A 20012-nucleotide genomic window follows, 5' to 3' on the forward strand; every position below is an offset into this window, starting at 1 on the left:
TTACATTAAGGTGTTTTAATTTTTATGTCATGATAGAAGTTCAAAAATTTTCACCCCGAGCCCCGAACGCCCCACCCCAGGCCCCTAATTTCGAAACCCGATTGGCAAAATGCACCCCCATTAGGGTCGGGGCCGACCCCTAGACAGAGTAATAGAATACAAGTATAGAAGAATACAGAGTATAGTATTCTATTACTCTGCCCTAGATGTGGGATAGTGGGAATGGGATGGGAGCAGTTTCAATTTGGACTTACTGGCAACGTCGCTGAGGTTCTATTTGAATCTGTCACTACTCATTGAAAACGAAAACAATGCTTGGTTTTCGATAATCTTTTTAGACAAAAATGGAGCGAAATGTCGACGAACTCCTTTTGAATAACTTTGTGAACTCCTTAAGGTCATCTGATGTAGATTCGATCTCATCCACCTGCGAGTTCCTAGAAACCGTTGTGATCTATGACTTCCCTGATGAAGAATTTCTTCACCAGCGAGAGTTGCTTGTCGTAGGTTTTCCCATGCAAACTAAAGTTTTCAGTGGTTTTTAGGATTCTATTTTCTATCATTTCCCATTGCAGTTTCTTTTAAAGTTGTGTCTAGATGTTGACCCAGCCATTGCAGATGCAGCTTGTAGTTGTTTTGATTCCATCTGCAAAAGGATAGTTGCACAATTTAAAAGAAAGGAAAAACCTTCTTGGATAACTGTTGTGAAGATAACTTTGAAAAGAATTATTTTTAAAACTAGATTTATCTATATCCAACTCAACTTTAGCTTATCACTGAAAGCAGTTCAGCAAGAGATCCTGGTCGTCTATCGTAAACAGTCTATTGACGTTGTCAAATCTTTCTGTAATGATAGCAAAGGCATGCCATCAAATGCTCATCAGATCATCAAAACCATTTGATCATATTCTAAAGCTATTAAATACTGCATCAGCACTTTCTGGAATTGTCAAATCACCCACAGAAAACATGGAATTCTACCAGATACTGACAAGTATATCTGCTGCCTTGCGAGCATCTTCAAGGCAAAACTTTGCAACCTTTCTTCTACTGTTGGTTACCTCAATTCAGAGTTGCCCAGTTTCTTCATTGAGTAGTGATGTTGTATATGAGATATACAATGGTCTCTTAGATGCTTCCATAACACATTACCATCCAGAGTTGCTGGAAAAGTGTATAGCCGTTCTAAAAGAAAACCGCCCTCTCCACGACAAACATGAAAAAATCTCCAACCTCTATGTAGCCTTCCAGAACCTAGCAAAATTCCTCAAAAACAGCGACCAGGAATATGATTTGGTTCCAGTAATTTATCTACTCAAATTGGATGATGCTTTAACGGAATCGTTGCTGCCCTGGGTCTTCAAACATTTGAAAGAATTTGGAGGAAAACCCGCAATTACTATGACATTGTTATTGCTCTCACAGAAAGAGCCTATACTCGGACAAATTTATCAGCTTTTGGCCGAAATCGCCTCACCCATGAAGTCTATCAACATTGGGCCTCACATTGGGGACTTGTTTGTCGATGAAGCCGTTGTGAGAGCCATTGCTAAAGGAATGTGCTCCGAGAGTGCTCAGGTACCATTTAACATATTTTCTAATATTAGTTCATTCATAAGTAACAATATTTCCTGACCTAAAAAGATTGCGCCGATTGCGGAAAAAATTCTGGCGTTAATACTGAAAGGTCGAGTGTGGATGAATGATCAACAATGGCAGACTTTGGTGACTACCATAATTCCAAAGTTGATTTTGGATATTGAACCAAATATACAACACTTTAAATCCTAAGGCCACTCTTATGGGACCTGATAAACCAGTCACATTGCACGTCCGACGATGCTGATGGCTGTCCTCGACTGGATCTCAATTTTGTCTTGAGATTTTTAATTCGGAATATGTTAAACCAAGATATCTTGCGTGATAAATCCAGTCTGAGTCTGATTTCTATCTTATGCCAGCAGCCACAAGCTCATCTACTTCGTCCGCGAATATCCGCCCTCGATCCTTCCTCTCTATCAGAAATATTTTCAGGCGATTTGACTGTTGCCATTGAAAGTACAGCCAAATTTGGGGTAAGTAGTAAAGCATTCATTCTTGTACTAATTTATGTTGATTAAATCCGCTTTGTTCTCACAGGTTTCCACTTTGACGGAAACAATGCAAGCCTTAAAAGGTGCTGATTTGGTAATGGCATGGACCCACCTAACCAAATTGGCAATCATCCTTGAAGACAAGGACCTCCATCAAATCTTCCTCGACAACGGAGGAATACCCATACTTGTTGATTTTCTTCACAAATCTCTGGTTGTATCGGAAAACGAACCGTTTCTTTCAGTCATGTTAGCCATCGTCAAAACCTTCTTATTCGTCGCTCACATGAATCCCGCAGCGAAGAACGCTCTGGCTTGGGACAATGATTTCATGATGGACTTGTTGAGGTGATAGGTCCCTGATCGTAGCACATCAAAAAATTTTATTATAGATATGAAATTTCTTATAGAGCCACAATGATGACACGGCAGGATCTCATTGCCCGTCGACATTGTGTGGCGCTTTTGCGATTGCTCGCCATTGAAGAAAATCCTCCACCACCGGAACCTGTGATCGAAGAATCTATTGATTCCGCTGGTTGGTATGAAATGTGGTCCAAAGCTGTTGTCAGGTGGTCAGCCAAGTTCATTTTTAACGCTGAACTGTCCACCCCGCCTTCGGTACCAAGTGTACCGCCTTTCCTGAAATTGAGCCCAGCCGAGTTGGAAGTTGGGACGTCTGCCAACGATTGCGCTTTGGTTGAACAGGCTTTAAGCCGAATATGTAACGCAGAAGGCCATCACGACGTAAGTGAAGCTCTTACGCTTCTCCGTGAAGTTTTACAACGCATCAATCTGCTGCCAGAAGTCTTTGACCTCGAATGGCAAGAAAGCCTCGAAACTTTTTTCACCGTTCATCCGGAATCAACTAGTGATGAGAAAGTCTTTACGTCCATTCTCGAAATGTTGATGCTTTCTTTGGCTCAAATGGAAAAACTGGAAAACGTGGAAGAATTCTGCCTGTTCAGCTGGTTGCGTTCTATAATGGTTGACGGGAAGCACGTCTTCTGGATCCTATTCCAAGACCGCTGCCAGCAATTCAATAAAGCTGATAATGACAGCCACCTGTTACCCTTCCTGCTCCGCTTCGTATCAGCCACTGTGCGGTTGATTGGTTCACATACACCATCAGGATCTTTGGCGCACGTGCTGGAAATTCTGTGCAAAACATTTGAACAAGACAATCAATCCCAAGTCTATCAACTGAATTCACTGAAGCTTATCCTCGAGTGCACAGTACATACTGCGGCCGCTATTTTGAAATGGAAACCGACGTCTGTGGATCAAGCTATTATCGCCAGTTTACTCAAGCACGCCACGGCCACTCTGGTGTCATTCAGTAGTAAAACTCACAGCAACAAAGGGCGGAGCGTGGTTCAATGCTGTTCCCAGCTTATTAACGTGTTGATTGCTCTAAGTCAATACTGCAGCAGCAGCTGTGTTCATTTGTCTGATCTCGACTAGTTAATAGATTAATAGATTTACAATAGAAAAAGTTAAACAACATTTAGATTTATTAAATTTAATTATTTGTTAAATGAACTGTATTCAGTCAAAAATGACGGTTAATATTCTGCAATAAAAAGTTAAATAGGATAAGGAATTCTTAGCATGCAAGCGAAGTAAGCGTTGCCATTTTCTCAACGGTAATTTTCAAGGGCGTAGGCATATAAGGCCAACGCTCTTCTACTTAAATTTTCCCCCCATTTCGCCTACCGGTTTGGAGGCTCATTGTCCCTTAAAGATGTAAGATAAAGGCAAGCGAAATAGCCTTATATCCAAGGAGAAATAGGACTGGTCAAAGGAGAAATAGGACTGGTCAAAGGAGAAATAGGACTGTTCAAAATGTGTCTAAAAAGCAGTCCTATTTCTCTCAGTCCTATTCCTACAGGAGAAATAGGACTGAAAATTTCCAGTCCTATTTCTCCAGTCCTATTTCGTTTCGGTCCTATTTCACCGCCAATCTGAATCGATGAATAAGAATAGGAAGTAGTTGCGTGCAAATCACGTTTTGCGCTATACTTCCGAGATTCTTGATAGAGTTAAATCTGAAATGTTTGGAATGCTTAAATCAAATTAAAGCTATCTCATAAAATCAAGTCGGGATAACGCTAACGTATACAGATATCGTAAATTTTTTTTTCCTAGCTTAGCCAGAGAATCCGCTCGTTTACGAAAAAAGAACAAAACAAAAAATAAAAACAAAACAAAAGAAACAAAAAAATAAATAAATAAATTAGATGAGTACTACGTAGATCCTTTGTAAATCGCGATAACTTATTTTGGCGGGAGACGAGTGGTTGTAGGTAGCGGGCATAGTTTTAGAAAAGCCTAACGGACATAACCTACGTTCCCAGATGCAGGGGAAGCAGACGATCTTACTTTGTGGTTATCAGTCAGTGTTTCTTTGAAGAAAATCTAAAACCATTGAATGGCTTGTGACGAAAAGAAACGAGGTTCGTTAGCTTTACCCACTATTCAAGAATCAGAAGAAGATTTGGACAATGTCATTCTAGAAGACATAATAAGAGCATCAAGGAAGAAAAAAGAATGTCGGACGCCAAGCAAGAAAATTTCGAGCGCTGAGAAATCAAAGTCTTCTGATTCGAGCGCCAGAAAAAGATTGTCACGGCAATGTGCTGAGCATGCTCGTGTAAAGATTACTACATTGTTTAACCAGAATGATAGATATGATCGATCAATTTATGCTGTGTCTGAAGATGGATTAACAAGTGAAGAGAGTTCAGAGGCATTCCAGCCAATTGCTGATGAAGAGATTATGCCTCGAGGAGAATGTAAGTTTTAATTAATGAGAATTCCTTGAGTGATAGCTTTTCAGTTAATTCAATTCAAAAGTGAATAGTCCAGTTTTGATTGTAGCATCGTTTCATTTGCACAGACGGTGGAGACAGTGAAGATGAAGAAGCAGTTAATAAAGGTGCAGAATTGTTTGGATTTGGATGGAAGACTCCTAGAAAGAAAACCACACTGAGAACCCCTTTAAAAACTCCAACATCTGCTTTGAAACAAAGAATAAATAAAACTCCAAATAAAACACCTTTGAAAACACCAGACAAAGGAAGAAAAATCGTCTCTGCTCAAACTCCACAGACAGTTCGGCGACAATTACGAAACAGTAAATTTCTATTTAATAGGTTATCAACACCTCAAGATAATATGACATTATTCCAATAGAAATTGTTAAGGTGACATCTCAAGTGTTAGAAGGAAACAGCGATGCAGAGAGCAACGGTTCGGAAAGTGATTCTAGCTCAAATGATGAAGAGGATAGAAACGAGCTTAAACTGAGAGCTGCCAAAAATCAGTCGATGGATATCACCGTTAATACAGAAGATTACTTTTTGGCACAAAGCTCTTCGGTGCATACCTCCGACCGAACACTGAATCGTCTTAATAATCCTAGACTGAGTCAAGAAGCAGTCGATTCATTGATGGAAAATTTTGACGATTGTCATTCAAAAGAGAAAATTCTTCTAATGAAGGAATATCAGCAACAATTTTTACAGTGGATTTTTCTTTTGAGGTGAACAAAAATATTCCCTTACTTACAGAGTTACGTAAAGAATTAGTTTAAAAACCTGAATTATCATTACAGGGAAGGGTTCAACATTCTTGTTTACGGATTGGGCTCAAAGCGGTATTTGCTCGATGAATTTCGCACCCGGTTTCTTGACGGAAAAAATGTGATCGTCGTTAACGGTTATTTCCCTGGTTTAACAATCAAGGAGATATTTAATTCAATAACGGATGGCATTTTGGAGCATTCTGGCACGTTCTTTAGCACCGTCGAGCAGTTGGAGTTCATAGAACAAGAATTTAACAGTACAAAAATTGAGGCTTATCTTATTATTCACAATATGGATGGCCCTAGCTTGCAGTTCAGTCGAGAACAAGAAGTTCTATGTCGATTGGCTGCAGCTCCTGGTCTTCATGTTGTCGCTTCCACCGACCATATCAACACTCCGTTATGTAAGTGTCGCATGCGTTACCATTTTATGCATCCTCACGTTGTTTATTTCTGTTTTATTTCTAAGTGTGGGATCAGCGTAAACTAAGTCAGTCAAAGTTTGTTTATTTTGACTGCACCACTTTCGCCCCTTACTCGGAAGAAATCTCGTACGAAAACTCACTCCTAGTCCAACAGTCTACAACGCTCGGATTAGCCTCCCTTGTGCATGTATTTGCGTCGTTGACGTTCAACGCCAAGGCCATTTTCATTCTCATTGCGCAGAGGCAACTGGAAAACAACAATGAAACTAATTATCATGGTATTCCTTTATTTTCTAACGTCTTTTGGTAATATGAATAAAAAAACGTGTTGTTTGTTGCAGGATTTCCGTTCCATGAACTCTACAGCGAATGTAGAGATCGAATGTTGGTCAATTCCGATTTGACGTTGCGTGCCCAATTGACAGAATTCAAAGATCACAAGCTGTTGCGAATACGACGAACCCCAGATGGAACTGAAGTACTGCACATTCCCCTAGAAAAAAATCAGCTTGAAGAGTTTGTTCAAAAACATCATGAATAGCCTCCGGTAGCAGGCAATCGTCAGGGTCTACTATGGTACGGTGCGACAGAGCTCCTCGAAAAACTACAGCTCAGTAAACGTAATAGCATTCTTAATCTCAAGTAAAGCGAATGTACTTTCTGTCCCAGCGAATTTACTTCTATCGGTCGGTGGCTTTTGGTAAAAAAAAATAATAAATAATAAATTAATTGCTAAAAAATGTTGAAACCTTGATGGAACCTTAGGTATTACAAAAAAAAAATTAAAAAAAATAAAACTGAAAAAGGCAGCGGTTTAGGCGTCGTTACAGTTATTGCATGAAAGAAAGAAGAAAGTATTGGACGCTCGATGGAAGTTCTCTGTCAACTTTGCAATCATGTGAAGAAAAAAAAAGGCAAAGGAGTCAAAATTGTAATATTGACTGCTGTTTAAATTCCGAAATCGTAAGGAGGAGGACAAAGTGGATGCAAAATTTACAATTGTGTCCTTTAAGATTTTGTATTTACATTAACGGTATCCTAGAGTAGCGTAAAATTAGAATTGGTTTTGAATCGAAAAACCCTTGCCTCTTCAACCCAAATTACCTCCATTTCCACTATGGCGTTAGCGTATTTGACGCCTTGAGAACCGTAGACTTCAGAAAGTATTAGAATTCATCTCGAGTGTATTAGAGTGCACCAATTTATGCGCTAAGAAGCAGAATAATCTGTGAACGATTCAAAATTAGAAGTGTTAAAACGTAAGAGACGTGAATTTCAGTACTTTATATGTATCCATTCTTGTTAACAGTTGACAATATTTTGACCTCACACGAGCCGTTTCGGTTGTTGCTTTTGCGGGATTGCACGAGTTACTTTTACATTTCCCTCTAATAGCTGCCTTTTTATACATCCTCTTTGCCATCGCTCGCAAGGCGGCGTTGGAAACCGGACAAGGATGTTAAAATTCGGTTGCCTATCGCTTCAAGGATTAGTGAAAGAAGTAACCTTAGACTAATTCGTCCAGTTCAGTGTCAATCCATAAATGGTCATACCAAGAGCCATCGGGACTTATGATGAAAAAGGAAAAATTCTATGCGCTTGATAAATGAATAATTACAGCACCATCAGGCGTAAAAATAAGAACAAACCAAGAGAACCAGCATGGTATCCACCGGTCCATTAGCTATTCTTTTTTATCCAACTTATGTCGTTCCAATTTTAAACCTATGCAATATTAGATTTTATATTTAGATAACTAGGTAAATAGTTTGTAAACTAACCTACAAATTAAATTAAAAATTTTACATGTACCTTATTATTCTAGTGAACTGTGGATATTGGCTCTAGCGTTTTGATATTGCAACGTGGGCTACTTCATTTACATATCACAAACTAAATGTTTTTTTTGTTTTTTTTTCCAGCCATACGATTTAGGAAAGGCAGTCCCGAGCCCCGACGTCCTTGAACACAAGTAATATCCCCTCTCATGTTGACCTACAAAACAATTGGAACTGCGTGTTTATTTCCTACAGTAAGCGTTTGTGTTGTTTTACTGTATTATTTTCTGTCAAAAGCTTATTTTCAATAAGTAACTACTAAGTCGACACGGTACAAGAAATGTCTAATGATTCCTGATTAGATTTTCTTCATGAATGAAACTGAATCGTAAGAAGCACGCCATTACCGAGACAATTAAAAATGTAGAATTATTCTGTGTTTAAGACCTTGAGCGTTTGAATCTTATAGCGATGTTACATAATTTCAATTCACTCGGACTCGGAGTGACTCGAGATTTCCATTTAAAAATTTAAGCAGGGTCCCTCTATGACTCTTATTTTAGTTTAAGATTGGTTCCCGCATTTTCCTTATGACAGTCTATGCGGAACTGTTCCGGTAGTAAACACCGCTTTTTCTCTGCACAAAACACGCCCTTCGTAGTCTGTTAAGTTATTGTGCATATAGACACATAACATTTTCTGTTCTTGGACTTTATTTATTATTATTTTCGTTTTGTAGTAAATCAAATACTTCATTTCTGAGCTTAGTTGTGTCAACTAGAACGTAGAGTAATAGGAAGTATAGAGTATGTTGCATGCTTAAGTTGCAATGTTTTTTCAACCAATATCCTACATTTCAAATTTCTTTGGCTGGTTACTCTCCCCTTTATTTAATTTTATAAAAAGAATATTGCGCCCTTTTATAAAATGGATATTGAGACAAACAACAGGTTTGTGTGAGTTACAGAGAACTTGTTATTGTGAACCGTCTGGTGCACCAAGGATTCTTGGAATAGGTTAGACATTACATACTGAAATACTGTTTTACTATACTAATACATTTTTTCTTTGTATAAAAAGAGGATTCATTGAAACAGTCCAAAAGTGTTAAAGTACATACACTTCTTCAGTTTTTAGACCTTGCTGCTAGGGAGAAAAGGTTTACTTCTGTAGGTTCTGCCAAAATCATTCACAATACTGTGGAAACAATATGCTTTATTAAAAAAATTCACCTTGATGCTCATCAACCGTAAGTTTCTCTGTGTCTAACTCTGTGTGAATCATAATACATAATCATATTTTTCATTACAGATTTACTAAACTGTTCGGAGAATGTGTATCCATAATATGGACTCTAAAGCAGTTATTACATGACCTGGAGAATATTAGAACTACTGGTTATGATTCATCTAATATAGAACATGAAAAAAAGTTACTGGAATTATGGAATCTTCTTATGCCAATGAAAGAGCTTGAATGTCGTGTCAGTAATTTGTGGAAGGATATAGGATTTCAAGGGGATGATCCTAAGACCGATTTTCGTGGCATGGGACTATTAGGACTAGAAAACTTACAGTAGGTTTTTTTTTTGTATTTTACATGATGATGTGATCGCCTCTACAGTAAACATACTTATAGAATTATCTCTGCTTTTCAGTTTCTTTGCCAAAAACTATCCAGAAGTTGCTCTTCAGGTGCTGTCTCACTCCAATCATCCCATCCATGGGTAATTCAGTTTTTTTTCTTATATTCTTTCTAACCATAACTAATAGGGGTTCGGAATTATAGGTATTCATTTGCTATAGTAGGAATCAACTTGACTCATTTAGCGTACAATTTGTGGAAAGATGGTACAGCCAAAAGTCATATATATAACATCTGTTGCCATCAGCTCCAAGTCCCTGGTCCTACACTACTGCATTTCCACCGCTTTTATTGTTATCTTTTCATCGAGTTTGATAAGCTTTGGATGGCTGAGAAACCGGCGACAATAATGGAATTCGGAAGAATAAGAAGCAACTTCGAAAATGAAATTCGGTTGCTGCTTTCCTATCCGAATTGTCTTTTCAAGTTAAATATTCCAGTTGAGCACGTGTGAATACGAAAGCATTCTGGTCACTCAGTTTATCCAGGTATCAAAGCTTTAAAAATGTATCCTGTTATCAAATCGGTCTTACACACACAATTTGTACAACCAGCACACCATACAGTCCGTTTTTTACATTTCGTGACGGAACAAGTAAATCCACATTTACACGCGTGTTTGTACAACCACAGATGTGGATAGGAACTCAAAGAAATTAGAACAGTTTGACGTTAACGTCAGAAGACTTAGATATGGTCTCCGTCTGTAGAGATTCGCTGCACAGGACCCAAAAGTTCCTGGGTTTCATTTGTTTAGTTGCGGCGGAGGTTATATACCAGCCCAAATGGTTTCGGCACGATGAACATTCGCCAGGTGACCAAGCGTATCTGCAAGAAACATAATTCCTAATCACCATCTTGAGAAATATAATACTTACAAGCACGATTAAGTTAAGTAATGTGACTTCGTAATACCCAGGAAACCACGAAAACTCGACCGATGGACGGGAGACGACGCGAATGTTTTGAACTTGTCTGAAAGTCATGACCTTGCGAACCTGGGCCGTTCTCGGATTATTGAAGAATAGACTAGTTCCCTGGCTGCATATCAGGATGACGTCCGTGTGATCAGCAATAGGCACCGAGCAGACGCAACAGGAAAAGACGTGACGCTAAAGAAAAACCAAAAACTTTTTTAAATTCTGTGGGGAATGTTAACAGGAACCAAAAACAGTTTCCTTCACAACTTCGCGTGGAAGCTCACTTCCCCTTGCTACGTTGACATGCAACTACGTTATGTAAAAACCCAAATATGGTAAAGCAACCTTGACTGCCGGGAAATTAGGAAGGTTATCAAACATTGTGATTGCTTAACCACACGGGCACGACTACGTAAACGAACATATAGAAATGAGTGAACACAAGAACAAAACCTTGCTTATCAATTCCAGCACAGTTCTCAAGCGATATATAATATTATCTTCTTCAAGGAGCTTCAAGCGACCTTCGTCATCCATAAGTAGATTGTTAGCTGCCCAAAAGGATAGAGAATGAGGTTCCGTAGGCACGAGTTCCATACTAGAATCGTCGATGGCCATTAATTTCTTGATCTGTAAACGAACTCGCGCGGCCAAAGAATGACAGTCAAATTGCTGTAGTACCCAACCAGCCAGCGGAGAAACTTTTGTGTCAAGGGAATTGCGGTAACTCGTCCAAGAATTTTCTAGGACTGCTCTTTCTATTAGGGATGTTCTTTGGTGAATGAGCTTTGATGAAAGCCATGGTTGCATTGGGCTCAAAGATTTTTCTGGAAGAATTTTCACTCTTGCCATTAGATTCCTAGAAAATAATGGTTAACATGTTAATGGTGGCTAACAATAAAAAAAGAATACATACTCATATTCATCAATCCATGTGGCTATAACTTTGAAACGTTGCTTAACTCTGGTTTTTAAGCGCAAGCCAGGCTCTGATCCACTGTATTCATAAACCTCAGCAGTGGTACCATACTGAGCAAGTGAGGGATCAGCTGTGGAAGAGTTTGGTTTTGCAGGAATCAAGGCAATGACTTTCAAGTCATTGAAGACAGATCTCAAAGCTGATATAAGAGAAGGTGAAAAGAGCACAAGTGGAAGAATATGTTCAGGAAATGTGACTATTCCTGACTGAACCAGGGCAAGTAGTTCATATACTCTTCCTTCCTCTAATGAGGCAGCAGGCTGTGCTATGAATTCCATGTCTGAACCCATATACTGAAAAAATAAAAAATAAATAAATAAAAAGATTCATTGTTGTTGAACTGGATTTGTTATGTCTAACAAACATACCAAATGTTCTGACACAAGACGAGGATCAAGTTTGACTTCCTCTGAGCTGCTGGATATTGGAAGCTGGATTCTATGGGCAAGTATTTCAGCAACAGTTGTTATTCTTACATATTTTGCTGGTATTATGAAGTCCTCGTCGTCTTCGCTGGAGCCGATGTATTCCTCTTCACTACTGTGTAGATTAAGCTCCAAAACATCATGATGTGCATGTGGTTCTCGTCCATCTCCTTAGACCGAAAGTAGTTAAACACATTGAAAATATAAGACTGCAATATTATGCAAACACAAGTAGCGTCCAAGCATCAGATAGATTTGATACCGATAGGTAGAGAATAAATCGTTAATACTTTGAAAATTTTCCATTACACCAAATGATGAAACGTACAATGAATAAGTAAATCACTTATTTAACTTGAAAAAAACACACACACACAAAAAACAATGCGTCACTTCTTACGTAGATCATGCAGGATTTGTGATTTTGTTAGAGGTGATCAAGCAGTTCAGACTTCTACCGCTTGGTGCCAATTAAGCATTGAGAAAGAGAAGAGTACGGACTGCGAAGTTAAAGTGAAGACCGCGGAGTGCGGAATGTCCACTCATAATTTCACATCAGTCCGCAGTCTACCCATACTGTAAGCAGAGTCTTACACCCCTGGTTCTTCCACTATGGCTATTTTCCCTCTCAGAAAAGGGGTACCCTCTTGCAGGGATTACTATACAAAAAAACGAGGGTTTTGGGTCGGGGCATGGTCGGGGCTTATGAGTGATTTTCCGCCCGGCGGGACTGTCATCTGTCGACAAATGCATTTTCTGCGTGGAGTGAAACAACACACCCGCAAGAGGCGTTCCCACCGGGCCGAAAATCACTCTTTCGCCCCGACCCAAAACCCCCGTTTTTTTGTATAGTAATCCCCTCAAGAGGGTACCCCTTTTCTGAGAGGGAAAAGAGCCATAGCGGAGGAACCAGGGGTCTATGACTCTGCTGTAAGTCAGCAGTCCACGTATTATACGGAGCACTTCCTCATGACTCATGAAAAATTACGCATTGGTAAAGTCGTTTGAAAATATCTGTTTTACAGTTTCAACTATCTAGCCGCGTTTTTAATATTATTTTGGCTAGATCGACAAATTCAGTTGAAATTTACTACTCGTTACTCCTGTGAAAAATGGCCAAGCCATTGAAGGAAGATTTGATTCGGGGGCACGGGCAAGCTGTGTTATGTTTGAATGCATGGAGACGATCCGCACCTGAAAGTCCGCAGTTTACCCTGTACGCAGTCCGCGGTTCGCGTCCTCATTTTATTATGGCCTGGAATTGTGGTTAGATCATGCTCATGGTTACTCTGAGGAGGAAGGGGGCGACAAAGAGCATATCTATCAAGCATCTTGCCTAAGTGGCGCCATTCGATCAGAGCGATGAAAAGATTATTGAATCGAAAATAGAAGCTTTAAATGCCACCAATGTATTTTCATAAATCAAAATATTTTTAAAGTATTTTTTTTTATCTTTTTCAACCCAATTTTTTCGTCAGGTTGATTTTGCATACGTTTATTCATTAACACACGCCACTTTGAAGTTAGCGCCGCCGGCTGGGTAGCTTCGTTCCTAATAAACGTCGTTCTAGGTGTTTTTTCTTTTTTTTTTTTTGTTTTCTATTTTTTTCCGTTTGTTGTGTTAACCACCAAAAACACTGTCCACTGACAAAATTTAATCTAACTGTCATTCTTTCCTATTTGAAGGACAAACAAAGAGGCATTCTGCTGCTAAAAAATCTTAGGAAAGATTTTTTCTCTTTAACTGGATTAGGTGCCGTTCAGCATTTGCCTCCTTATTCCGACATCCTGGAGGAAACGTTATTCAAAATGGAATGTGATTATGGCGTTAAAGATGAATATCAAGCCATTGAAAGTCGTCGTGGTTGGCAGCCACTATTTATGGTAATATGAAATTTCGCAATTCATGGTTCATGCATCCTCATTTTATATCTTTTTATGAAATTCTCTACTTTCAATGTTGCTTTAATATGTTCTTTGTACTTCAGGAAATAAGAGAAAAGTCAGCCAATTTCAGCATAGCTGAATCAAAAAAAATTGCTAACCGTGATTTAAATCGTTATCGGGATGTCAACCCCTTTGATCATAGTAGGATAGTTTTAAGAAGAGGAACTTGCAGCTACATAAATGCCAGCCTTGTCAAAGTATTTGTATGTCTAACCTTATGTTTCAGAATAATAATCAAACTTTTATTTCCAAAAGGTACAAGCTGTAGAAAGGACATACATATTGACACAAGGGCCTTTAGCAGCCACTGTCTCTCATTTCTGGGCAATGGTATGGGAGCAAAATTGTAAAATAATTGCAATGCTAAATAACACTATTGAGAAAAATCAGGTATTTCTTTTTCAACTTAAAGACTTAGATGGAAATTTTATGTACTTTTTTTCATTTGCAGATAAAATGCCATACTTATTGGCCATTGGGAACCCTCCCAAATCACACATTGACTTTCGATGATGTTCACCTGACTGTTGAACTTATTGAAGAAGATCACAAGCAAAATTATATTCTTCGAACATTAAGGTGAATGACGACTTTAAAAGTAAATAAAGGGTCTTCACTAATTTTCTGTTATTTTCAAGACTTGTTGATTTGGACAATGAAGAAGTAAGGTTAGTTCGGCAATATCATTACACCACTTGGCCTGACTTTGGAGTCCCGGCTACCCCATCTGATTTCATTCAGTATCTACAGGATATTCGAAATACTGGAGGACTGGGACCAGGAACCGCCGAAGAGTAATTCATTCATAAATCATAATTCATCAAAATAGGTTTGCTTTTCATTCATATATTTAGACCAATAGGGCCTGCTGTTGTCCACTGTTCAGCTGGCATCGGACGATCAGGAACGTTTTGCATAGTTGACACTGCGCTCTTACAAGTAAAAACTTAATTGTAACAAATAACTTAAGCATGTCTTGGAAAATTTCTTTATTTTTGTAGTTGGAACGTGGCGAAAGAGTAAACGTCAAGGAACTCCTATTGGAAATGCGACGCTATAGAATGGGTTTAATTCAAACTGCTGAGCAGTTACGCTTTTCTTACCTCTCAATTATTGAGGGAGCCGAATCGATGAATATTGATCTACGAAGATGGATTCCTCCTCATTTACCTGGGAGTACAAGTTGTAGTGATTCGGACTCGGATAGCGAAGATGATTCAGACAATCCCGAAGAGGTTGAAGAAGAGGATGATGTTGCTTCTTCTGAAACAATTAACTTCAATCAAGGATGCAATGTCCAACGTGGGACAGAAGAGATTATTGGCAATCAGGAAATAAATTCCACCAATGATTCGGAAGAACTCCCACCGCCAATTCCTCCCCGCGCAGAATCGCTGGTGCGACCTGGTAATGACATTCGTTTTGAAAGGCACATTCACGCCTTGTTTCTTATGCATTTTTTTTTTTTTTTCAGATTATGACCGCCCTCTTCCTGTTCTTCCATCGAAACGGCCTCGCGAAGAGATGGAAGTATATACTACTTCTGAAACCGAAGAAGACCCTACGGAGAGCGACTCGGTAGCTGAAGAGACGACAACCAGCGAATGCGAGCGAAAACGCCGGAAACAAGCAGAATCCACCATTCCAAGGTTGGTGTTTGCAATTCGTTTAGGAGTGTAATAGCTCGATTTATTTAGAAAGACAATTGTTCTCCATATTCATAAATTATAGTTATGAATGAGTTTATTCAATTTAAATTTGGTTAGGACAGCAGAATCTGACGATGGCGGAGTTCGCCAAAGACGTGAAGAAAGAAAAGAAAAGAGTAAAAAAACACAACAAATCATCAATAACATTAAAGAGAAGCAAAAGGAACAAGAACGAAAGTCAGAGCGACACGGGAAGGTGATTACTGGTTCAAAATGGGTCGGTATCAGCTTGGGTATTTTTGTTCTGGTATATGCTGGTTTCCGGTATTTTCATGGTTGACAAGTTTCTTTTTATGAAGATGCAACTATTTTCCCTAGCCAATTCGCGTTATCGTCAATATCAGCCAATTTGCTGTGGTCTAAAGTTTCCCCGTGTGACTCTTGTGTAAACTTATGTACATACAGTGACCTAGTTATTTTCTTGATCCATTGTATCTTTGGTAGGTTGAAAGACCAGCAGCCTCCATAATATTTTGTTCTCTCTGCCTCTCACTCTCATCCATTTTCCCTACTGGACCCCCCCTCCCCCATTCATTCATTATGACTGATTTGCTTTGCCATTTCTTTGCTAGGACAGGTCAAAGTTACTCGATGATTTTAGTTCAACGTCGTATAGAGGAGGTAAGTGCTCAGTGGTTAATCTCGAGTCCCATTGAGTCACCATAATTTCTTCATCAGCCACACCTTTTTAAAAAAATATTTTAACAGCTTCTCATCTATGTTAATAGAAACCATTACTCAGACTGAAGCCTCCTTCCGCCAAATTCTGTGTTCGTGAATAGTAATGGTTCATGCCTCTTTCCTCAAAGCATTAAGTAGAATGTAGATTCAATGTATCGGTTTCCTTATTCTCGTAAAGTTTTTCAATTCTTCAAGGGAGAGAGAGAGAGAGAGAGAGAGAGAGAGAAAATACAGCAGGAAGGCATTTGAATTTATCAGTGCAGAACTCCTAATGTAATGCTTAACAAGCAGCGTTGTTTCTACAGAGCAACAATAACAATACAATCTGGTTTAACAAACCATAACCTGTACACGTTTTTTTATGGGCCAGTGTAGATCGTGTACGCATCGTCGTGTACGTGTACTGGGTACATCGTGTATTATACCGTGTATTTGCCAAACTCCGTCCCCTAGTGGGAGGGGCTTAGCACCGTGTACAGTACACGATTGCCGGGTAAATCGTGTATTCGTCTTGAATTTATAATTAATTTATAATTAATTCCTCTTAATTTATGCACAAACATTACTTATTATTAAATATAATGCTTGTGCACAAACGATACATACATTTTGTGATTCTTATACTTTGTTTATTTAGTATAATTTGAATATTTAATATAATGGGAAATGTCATTTCAAATCATTTTGTATGAATGTGACGATATAAATTAGTTATTCGAAATTTAGTCTCACATGTATTATCTTAATTAAATGAATGGAATTTTTATAATTAGTAAGGTACACATAGACATTCACTTACAGTTATGTGCCAATCCTGTTCAAATTTCGCGCCTTCCCATCTAATCATGAATTTTGCACCTGGGTAAAACAGATTACATTTTTATTACATATTATAGATATGTATAAGTTGTATGTTTTATTATGGAACGACATTCAATGATAAATACGTAACCTTTCTACAATGAAGTAGAAAAAACTCTTTGGTAAACATTTTGACAATTTATGAAACATTCTATTGCTATGTTTATCTTTAACAGAAATCTTACCTGGGTTTGGCAAAAGAGCATGCGGTGGCAAATTTGTTTCTTCGTTGATTATATACGCAGGTAAAGTATTATCCGAAAACATAGAAACGATGCTCAGCATATAGTCAGTTTGTTTTTTATTGAAAACCATTTTCCGTCGGTTGAAACGCGAAAGAAACACAACAGAGAACAGATTACTTAATAAATCCAATCAAAAACGGTTAATTAGTTTGCTCACAACTTACACCACTGACTTATTCCCTAAAACGAGTGACCCAAGGGAATGATCCTCAACAAAAACGTCCATATGGTCATTTCCAATAGGCAAGGCTCAATGGCATTCATCATTTCGTTTTTGAAAATGCGCAAATGCAATGGTTAGCCATCGTTGATTTTTTAAAAGAATTATTTATGTATATATATATTATATTTATTAGAATAAGACCAAATTTGCTGATTTCTCTCTTTATTTTAAACTATCGTATCGTATCGTATTTATTTAAAATTGACAACCAAACCAAACCAATACACGTACACGGAAGGCTCCGTACACGATTTACCCAATTTCCGCCGTCGTCTGCTAGTGATAAACCGTGTACAAGCCGTGCTAAGCCCCTCCCACTAGGGGGCGGAGTTTGGCAAATACACGGTATAATACACGATGTACCCAGTACACGTACACGACGATGCGTACACGATCTACACTGGCCCTTTTTTTATCTAACAATTCCAAACATAATCAATGGAAATATAGGTATGTTCTTTTAAATGGAGAATTCGACCATAGTAAACTTCGATTTTTAGCATTTTCTTCGGCGAAGAAAAAAAAAACCCAATCTCAACTTTATTGTCCAACTTTTATATTTTTACAAATTGAATCTATTTTAATTTCGTGTACTACTGGGTCGAGGGGATTACCCGAGACACGTTAAACCGCACCGACCTACCTACATGAAAAATGACCGATCGGCTATTACTCGGGTAGGTACTTTTCAAACGGTTCAATTCGTTTCAAAATACCCAGTGTAAACGACACGGCCTGGCCTAAACTTGAAAAAAGGTGGGCAAGTGAAGGAAAATAAATAAAAATTCAATGTATTACACGAAACGGGGCAAACAGGGTACAAAGTAATGTAATCGGGTTTTGGAGCCGGTTAGACTGTCGTAGATAATTCACAATTAATACAAATTTCAATGAAAGCGTACCGTTTGCTTAGTTAAGTAATATTTTTAAAAATTAAACCAAAATGATAAAGGTAAAAGGTATTGCATTGAATAAATTAAATAGAATGATAAATAAACAATAAACGTAAATATAAAAAATTTTCAACACGACAAGATGGCTCTCAATACCAGGAGATGGCGTATTGAAGTTGACAGCCGGGAACGTACGGGTAACTCCCATAAGGAAAACCACCTGGAAAACGATGCTACAGATTAGGAATACCGATTCCATCTGGAACTAAGCATAGCCCACTGTATGTAATAGCTAAAGCCTGGAGCTTCCCTATCTTGCCCGTTCAATCGTTTTGACGCACTCCCTACCTCCTTTTTTCCAACTTGGAATGGACTTCAGCGCGTTCTACTGGTGTCGAAGAACAACATTTTTCAAAATATAAACATGCCGTTTTTACAAATACTTCGCTATATATATAACAATTGTGTTTTACGTTTATTTTCAAATTTTTTCTTTGGTGTATGAATAAAAATGCAATGTAATTATTTTTTGAAATTTTCGTTTATTTAATGTAAATATTGTATAAAATGGTGCTAACACTGAAAAAAAAAGGCAAGAATCAGATGGGGTCTGAACCTAATACCTATTCTCATTTAATGCACTTGTCAGACGCGTTAACCACTCAGCTATGCTATACCTGAAATATATAATATAACTAATAAGATAACTCTACTACTAATAAGAATAATAATTAGTCTTTTTGGATTGAAAATTTTTTATTCTTGATAATACAGGGCCTTTTCGTAACTTGACGTTTAGCAATAATAAACACAAGATAAAATTGATGCTTAATAATTTTTGTTTACTTACATCCTTGTTATTCAATTAAACAGGAGAAGACTTGCAATGAAAAATATTCCAAACCCGTAACTTTTGTCTTCAATTTCAACACTTTCAAAAAGTAAAAAGAACTCTAACATCAAAACGCTAAAACGACAACTAACTGTTTTGTTTGTTTTTTGTTTTGTTAACGATTGTTCAATGAAGTTCCAAGAATCTTTGGTGGTGGTGCTAGTGTCCATTCGAGAATAAGCTCCTCCCATCGCCGGAGGGGTGAGTCACTTTTACAGTTCTAGACTTCAGGCTTGAACTATTACATTCAGTGGGCTATGAACTAAGGCCATGTTCTATGCTACAGCATCCATAGCCTGAAAAAGTCGATTTATTTCTGATGACTTTGAATCAAGTTTCCACCACTATGCTCCGCCCAGAAACGACGAAAAAAAAATTAGACTGTGGAACATAGATGAAGCCCTTCTTATCTGCTTTGGAACCCCAAACTGGTATAGATCTTATTGCAATTCAAAAGTACGCGACAAGCCAAAAGTCGTGCGCAGCTTACGCCGATGCGCACCACTGTGGCCTATAGCCGAACTAAAAATTGTTTTATGCTTGACTATAACCATTCGTACGATGCTTTACCACAGACGGATTGCCAGTTATTTTCCAGTTGACATTTCGTCCGTTGTTTCAGTCACTGCAGCGTAAAACCTTGTTATTAAATAACATGAGACGAGTTTGTTGTATTTATTTATGAAAACAAACTTGCAGATTCCATGACCA

At 38.3% G+C, this 20012-nt stretch overlaps 5 protein-coding genes and 2 long non-coding RNA genes across 13 annotated transcripts; 4 read left to right on the forward strand and 3 right to left on the reverse strand.

Moving 5' to 3' along the window:
• The first annotated feature begins 344 nt into the window (after nt 1–344).
• Nucleotides 345–3689, forward strand: LOC123472655. The gene is given in 7 exon segments (XM_045174539.1): nt 345–503; nt 770–803; nt 806–1578; nt 1645–1783; nt 1786–2075; nt 2140–2441; nt 2504–3689. Coding segments are annotated over 7 exon segments (2751 nt in total). The 3' UTR covers nt 3558–3689.
• Nucleotides 3690–4305: 616 nt separating this feature from the next.
• On the forward strand, nt 4306–6913 carry LOC123466508 (origin recognition complex subunit 2-like). Of its 2 annotated transcripts, XR_006646767.1 has the most exons (7): nt 4306–4888; nt 4993–5229; nt 5289–5637; nt 5710–6083; nt 6149–6382; nt 6446–6804; nt 6870–6913. XR_006646767.1 is itself a non-coding variant. In XM_045173735.1 (6 exons), exons 1-6 carry the CDS (start codon nt 4525–4527, stop codon nt 6643–6645), a joined length of 1758 nt encoding a protein of 585 aa, XP_045029670.1. In that variant the 5' UTR covers nt 4306–4524; the 3' UTR covers nt 6646–6844. The 2 variants fall into 2 exon arrangements, 1 of the variants encoding a protein (XP_045029670.1); XM_045173735.1 differs by lacking the exon at nt 6870–6913 and having other exon boundaries at nt 6446–6844.
• On the reverse strand, nt 6375–7931 carry LOC116922606. Its single transcript, XR_004394107.2, has 5 exons — nt 7917–7931; nt 7658–7829; nt 7387–7584; nt 7209–7330; nt 6375–7142 (listed from the first exon to the last, which is right to left on the reverse strand). It is a non-coding gene; the product is annotated as an uncharacterized LOC116922606 (long non-coding RNA).
• A 95-nt stretch (nt 7932–8026) lies between these two features.
• LOC116922604 (ELMO domain-containing protein 2) lies at nt 8027–10136 on the forward strand. 3 transcript variants are annotated; one of them, XM_045173736.1, is made up of 6 exons: nt 8165–8898; nt 8963–9131; nt 9194–9457; nt 9540–9608; nt 9671–10014; nt 10081–10136. In XM_045173736.1, the coding sequence occupies exons 1-5, from the start codon at nt 8712–8714 to the stop codon at nt 9978–9980; spliced, it is 999 nt and encodes a 332-aa protein (XP_045029671.1). In that variant the 5' UTR covers nt 8165–8711; the 3' UTR covers nt 9981–10014; nt 10081–10136. The 3 variants fall into 3 exon arrangements, with proteins under 3 accessions (XP_032784878.1, XP_045029671.1, XP_032784877.2); XM_032928987.2 differs by lacking the exons at nt 8165–8898; nt 10081–10136 and adding an exon at nt 8027–8136 and having other exon boundaries at nt 9013–9131; nt 9671–10079; XM_032928986.2 differs by lacking the exon at nt 10081–10136 and having other exon boundaries at nt 9671–10079.
• On the reverse strand, nt 10020–12349 carry LOC116922603 (protein cereblon). 2 transcript variants are annotated; one of them, XM_032928985.2, is made up of 6 exons: nt 12251–12349; nt 11794–12020; nt 11363–11718; nt 10900–11305; nt 10442–10638; nt 10020–10354 (listed from the first exon to the last, which is right to left on the reverse strand). In XM_032928985.2, the coding sequence occupies exons 3-6, from the start codon at nt 11713–11715 to the stop codon at nt 10183–10185; spliced, it is 1128 nt and encodes a 375-aa protein (XP_032784876.1). In that variant the 5' UTR covers nt 11716–11718; nt 11794–12020; nt 12251–12349; the 3' UTR covers nt 10020–10182. The 2 variants fall into 2 exon arrangements, with proteins under 2 accessions (XP_032784876.1, XP_032784875.1); XM_032928984.2 differs by having other exon boundaries at nt 12141–12302.
• Nucleotides 12350–13101: 752 nt separating this feature from the next.
• LOC116922602 (tyrosine-protein phosphatase non-receptor type 2) lies at nt 13102–15931 on the forward strand. Of its 3 annotated transcripts, none has more exons than XM_032928982.2 (11): nt 13102–13259; nt 13329–13421; nt 13537–13734; nt 13839–13994; nt 14053–14187; nt 14249–14376; nt 14436–14591; nt 14652–14736; nt 14799–15204; nt 15272–15446; nt 15569–15623. In XM_032928982.2, exons 3-11 carry the CDS (start codon nt 13660–13662, stop codon nt 15576–15578), a joined length of 1326 nt encoding a protein of 441 aa, XP_032784873.1. In that variant the 5' UTR covers nt 13102–13259; nt 13329–13421; nt 13537–13659; the 3' UTR covers nt 15579–15623. The 3 variants fall into 3 exon arrangements, with proteins under 3 accessions (XP_032784873.1, XP_032784874.1, XP_032784870.1); XM_032928983.2 differs by having other exon boundaries at nt 15572–15623; XM_032928979.2 differs by having other exon boundaries at nt 13103–13259; nt 15564–15931.
• LOC123472344 lies at nt 15759–17922 on the reverse strand. The gene is made up of 2 exons (XR_006646768.1): nt 17234–17922; nt 15759–17045 (listed from the first exon to the last, which is right to left on the reverse strand). It is a non-coding gene; the product is annotated as an uncharacterized LOC123472344 (long non-coding RNA).
• Between the last annotated feature and the right edge of the window lie 2090 nt (nt 17923–20012).

The sequence above is a fragment of the Daphnia magna genome, linkage group LG5 (assembly GCF_020631705.1).
Source record: "Daphnia magna isolate NIES linkage group LG5, ASM2063170v1.1, whole genome shotgun sequence".
NCBI lineage: Eukaryota > Metazoa > Arthropoda > Branchiopoda > Diplostraca > Daphniidae > Daphnia > Daphnia magna.

Excerpts from the sequence above, each read along its gene's own strand:
- LOC123466508 (XM_045173735.1), top strand. The coding sequence starts at position 4,525 with ATGGCTTGTGACGAAAAGAAACGAGGTTCGTTAGCTTTACCCACTATT. Across the intron at positions 5,230-5,288 it reads TCGGCGACAATTACGAAACA|AAATTGTTAAGGTGACATCT; the intron begins GTAAATTTCTAT and ends TTATTCCAATAG. Across the intron at positions 6,084-6,148 it reads CCATATCAACACTCCGTTAT|TGTGGGATCAGCGTAAACTA; the intron begins GTAAGTGTCGCA and ends TTTATTTCTAAG.
- LOC116922604 (XM_045173736.1), top strand. The coding sequence starts at position 8,712 with ATGTTTTTTCAACCAATATCCTACATTTCAAATTTCTTTGGCTGGTTA. Across the intron at positions 8,899-8,962 it reads ACCAAGGATTCTTGGAATAG|AGGATTCATTGAAACAGTCC; the intron begins GTTAGACATTAC and ends TTGTATAAAAAG. Across the intron at positions 9,132-9,193 it reads CACCTTGATGCTCATCAACC|ATTTACTAAACTGTTCGGAG; the intron begins GTAAGTTTCTCT and ends TTTTCATTACAG.
- LOC116922603 (XM_032928984.2), bottom strand. Across the intron at positions 11,719-11,793 it reads GTCTTGTGTCAGAACATTTG|TATATGGGTTCAGACATGGA; the intron begins GTATGTTTGTTA and ends TTATTTTTTCAG. Across the intron at positions 11,306-11,362 it reads ACATGGATTGATGAATATGA|GAATCTAATGGCAAGAGTGA; the intron begins GTATGTATTCTT and ends ATTATTTTCTAG.
- LOC116922602 (XM_032928979.2), top strand. The coding sequence starts at position 13,660 with ATGGAATGTGATTATGGCGTTAAAGATGAATATCAAGCCATTGAAAGT. Across the intron at positions 14,377-14,435 it reads TATATTCTTCGAACATTAAG|ACTTGTTGATTTGGACAATG; the intron begins GTGAATGACGAC and ends GTTATTTTCAAG. Across the intron at positions 15,447-15,563 it reads GCAGAATCCACCATTCCAAG|GACAGCAGAATCTGACGATG; the intron begins GTTGGTGTTTGC and ends AAATTTGGTTAG.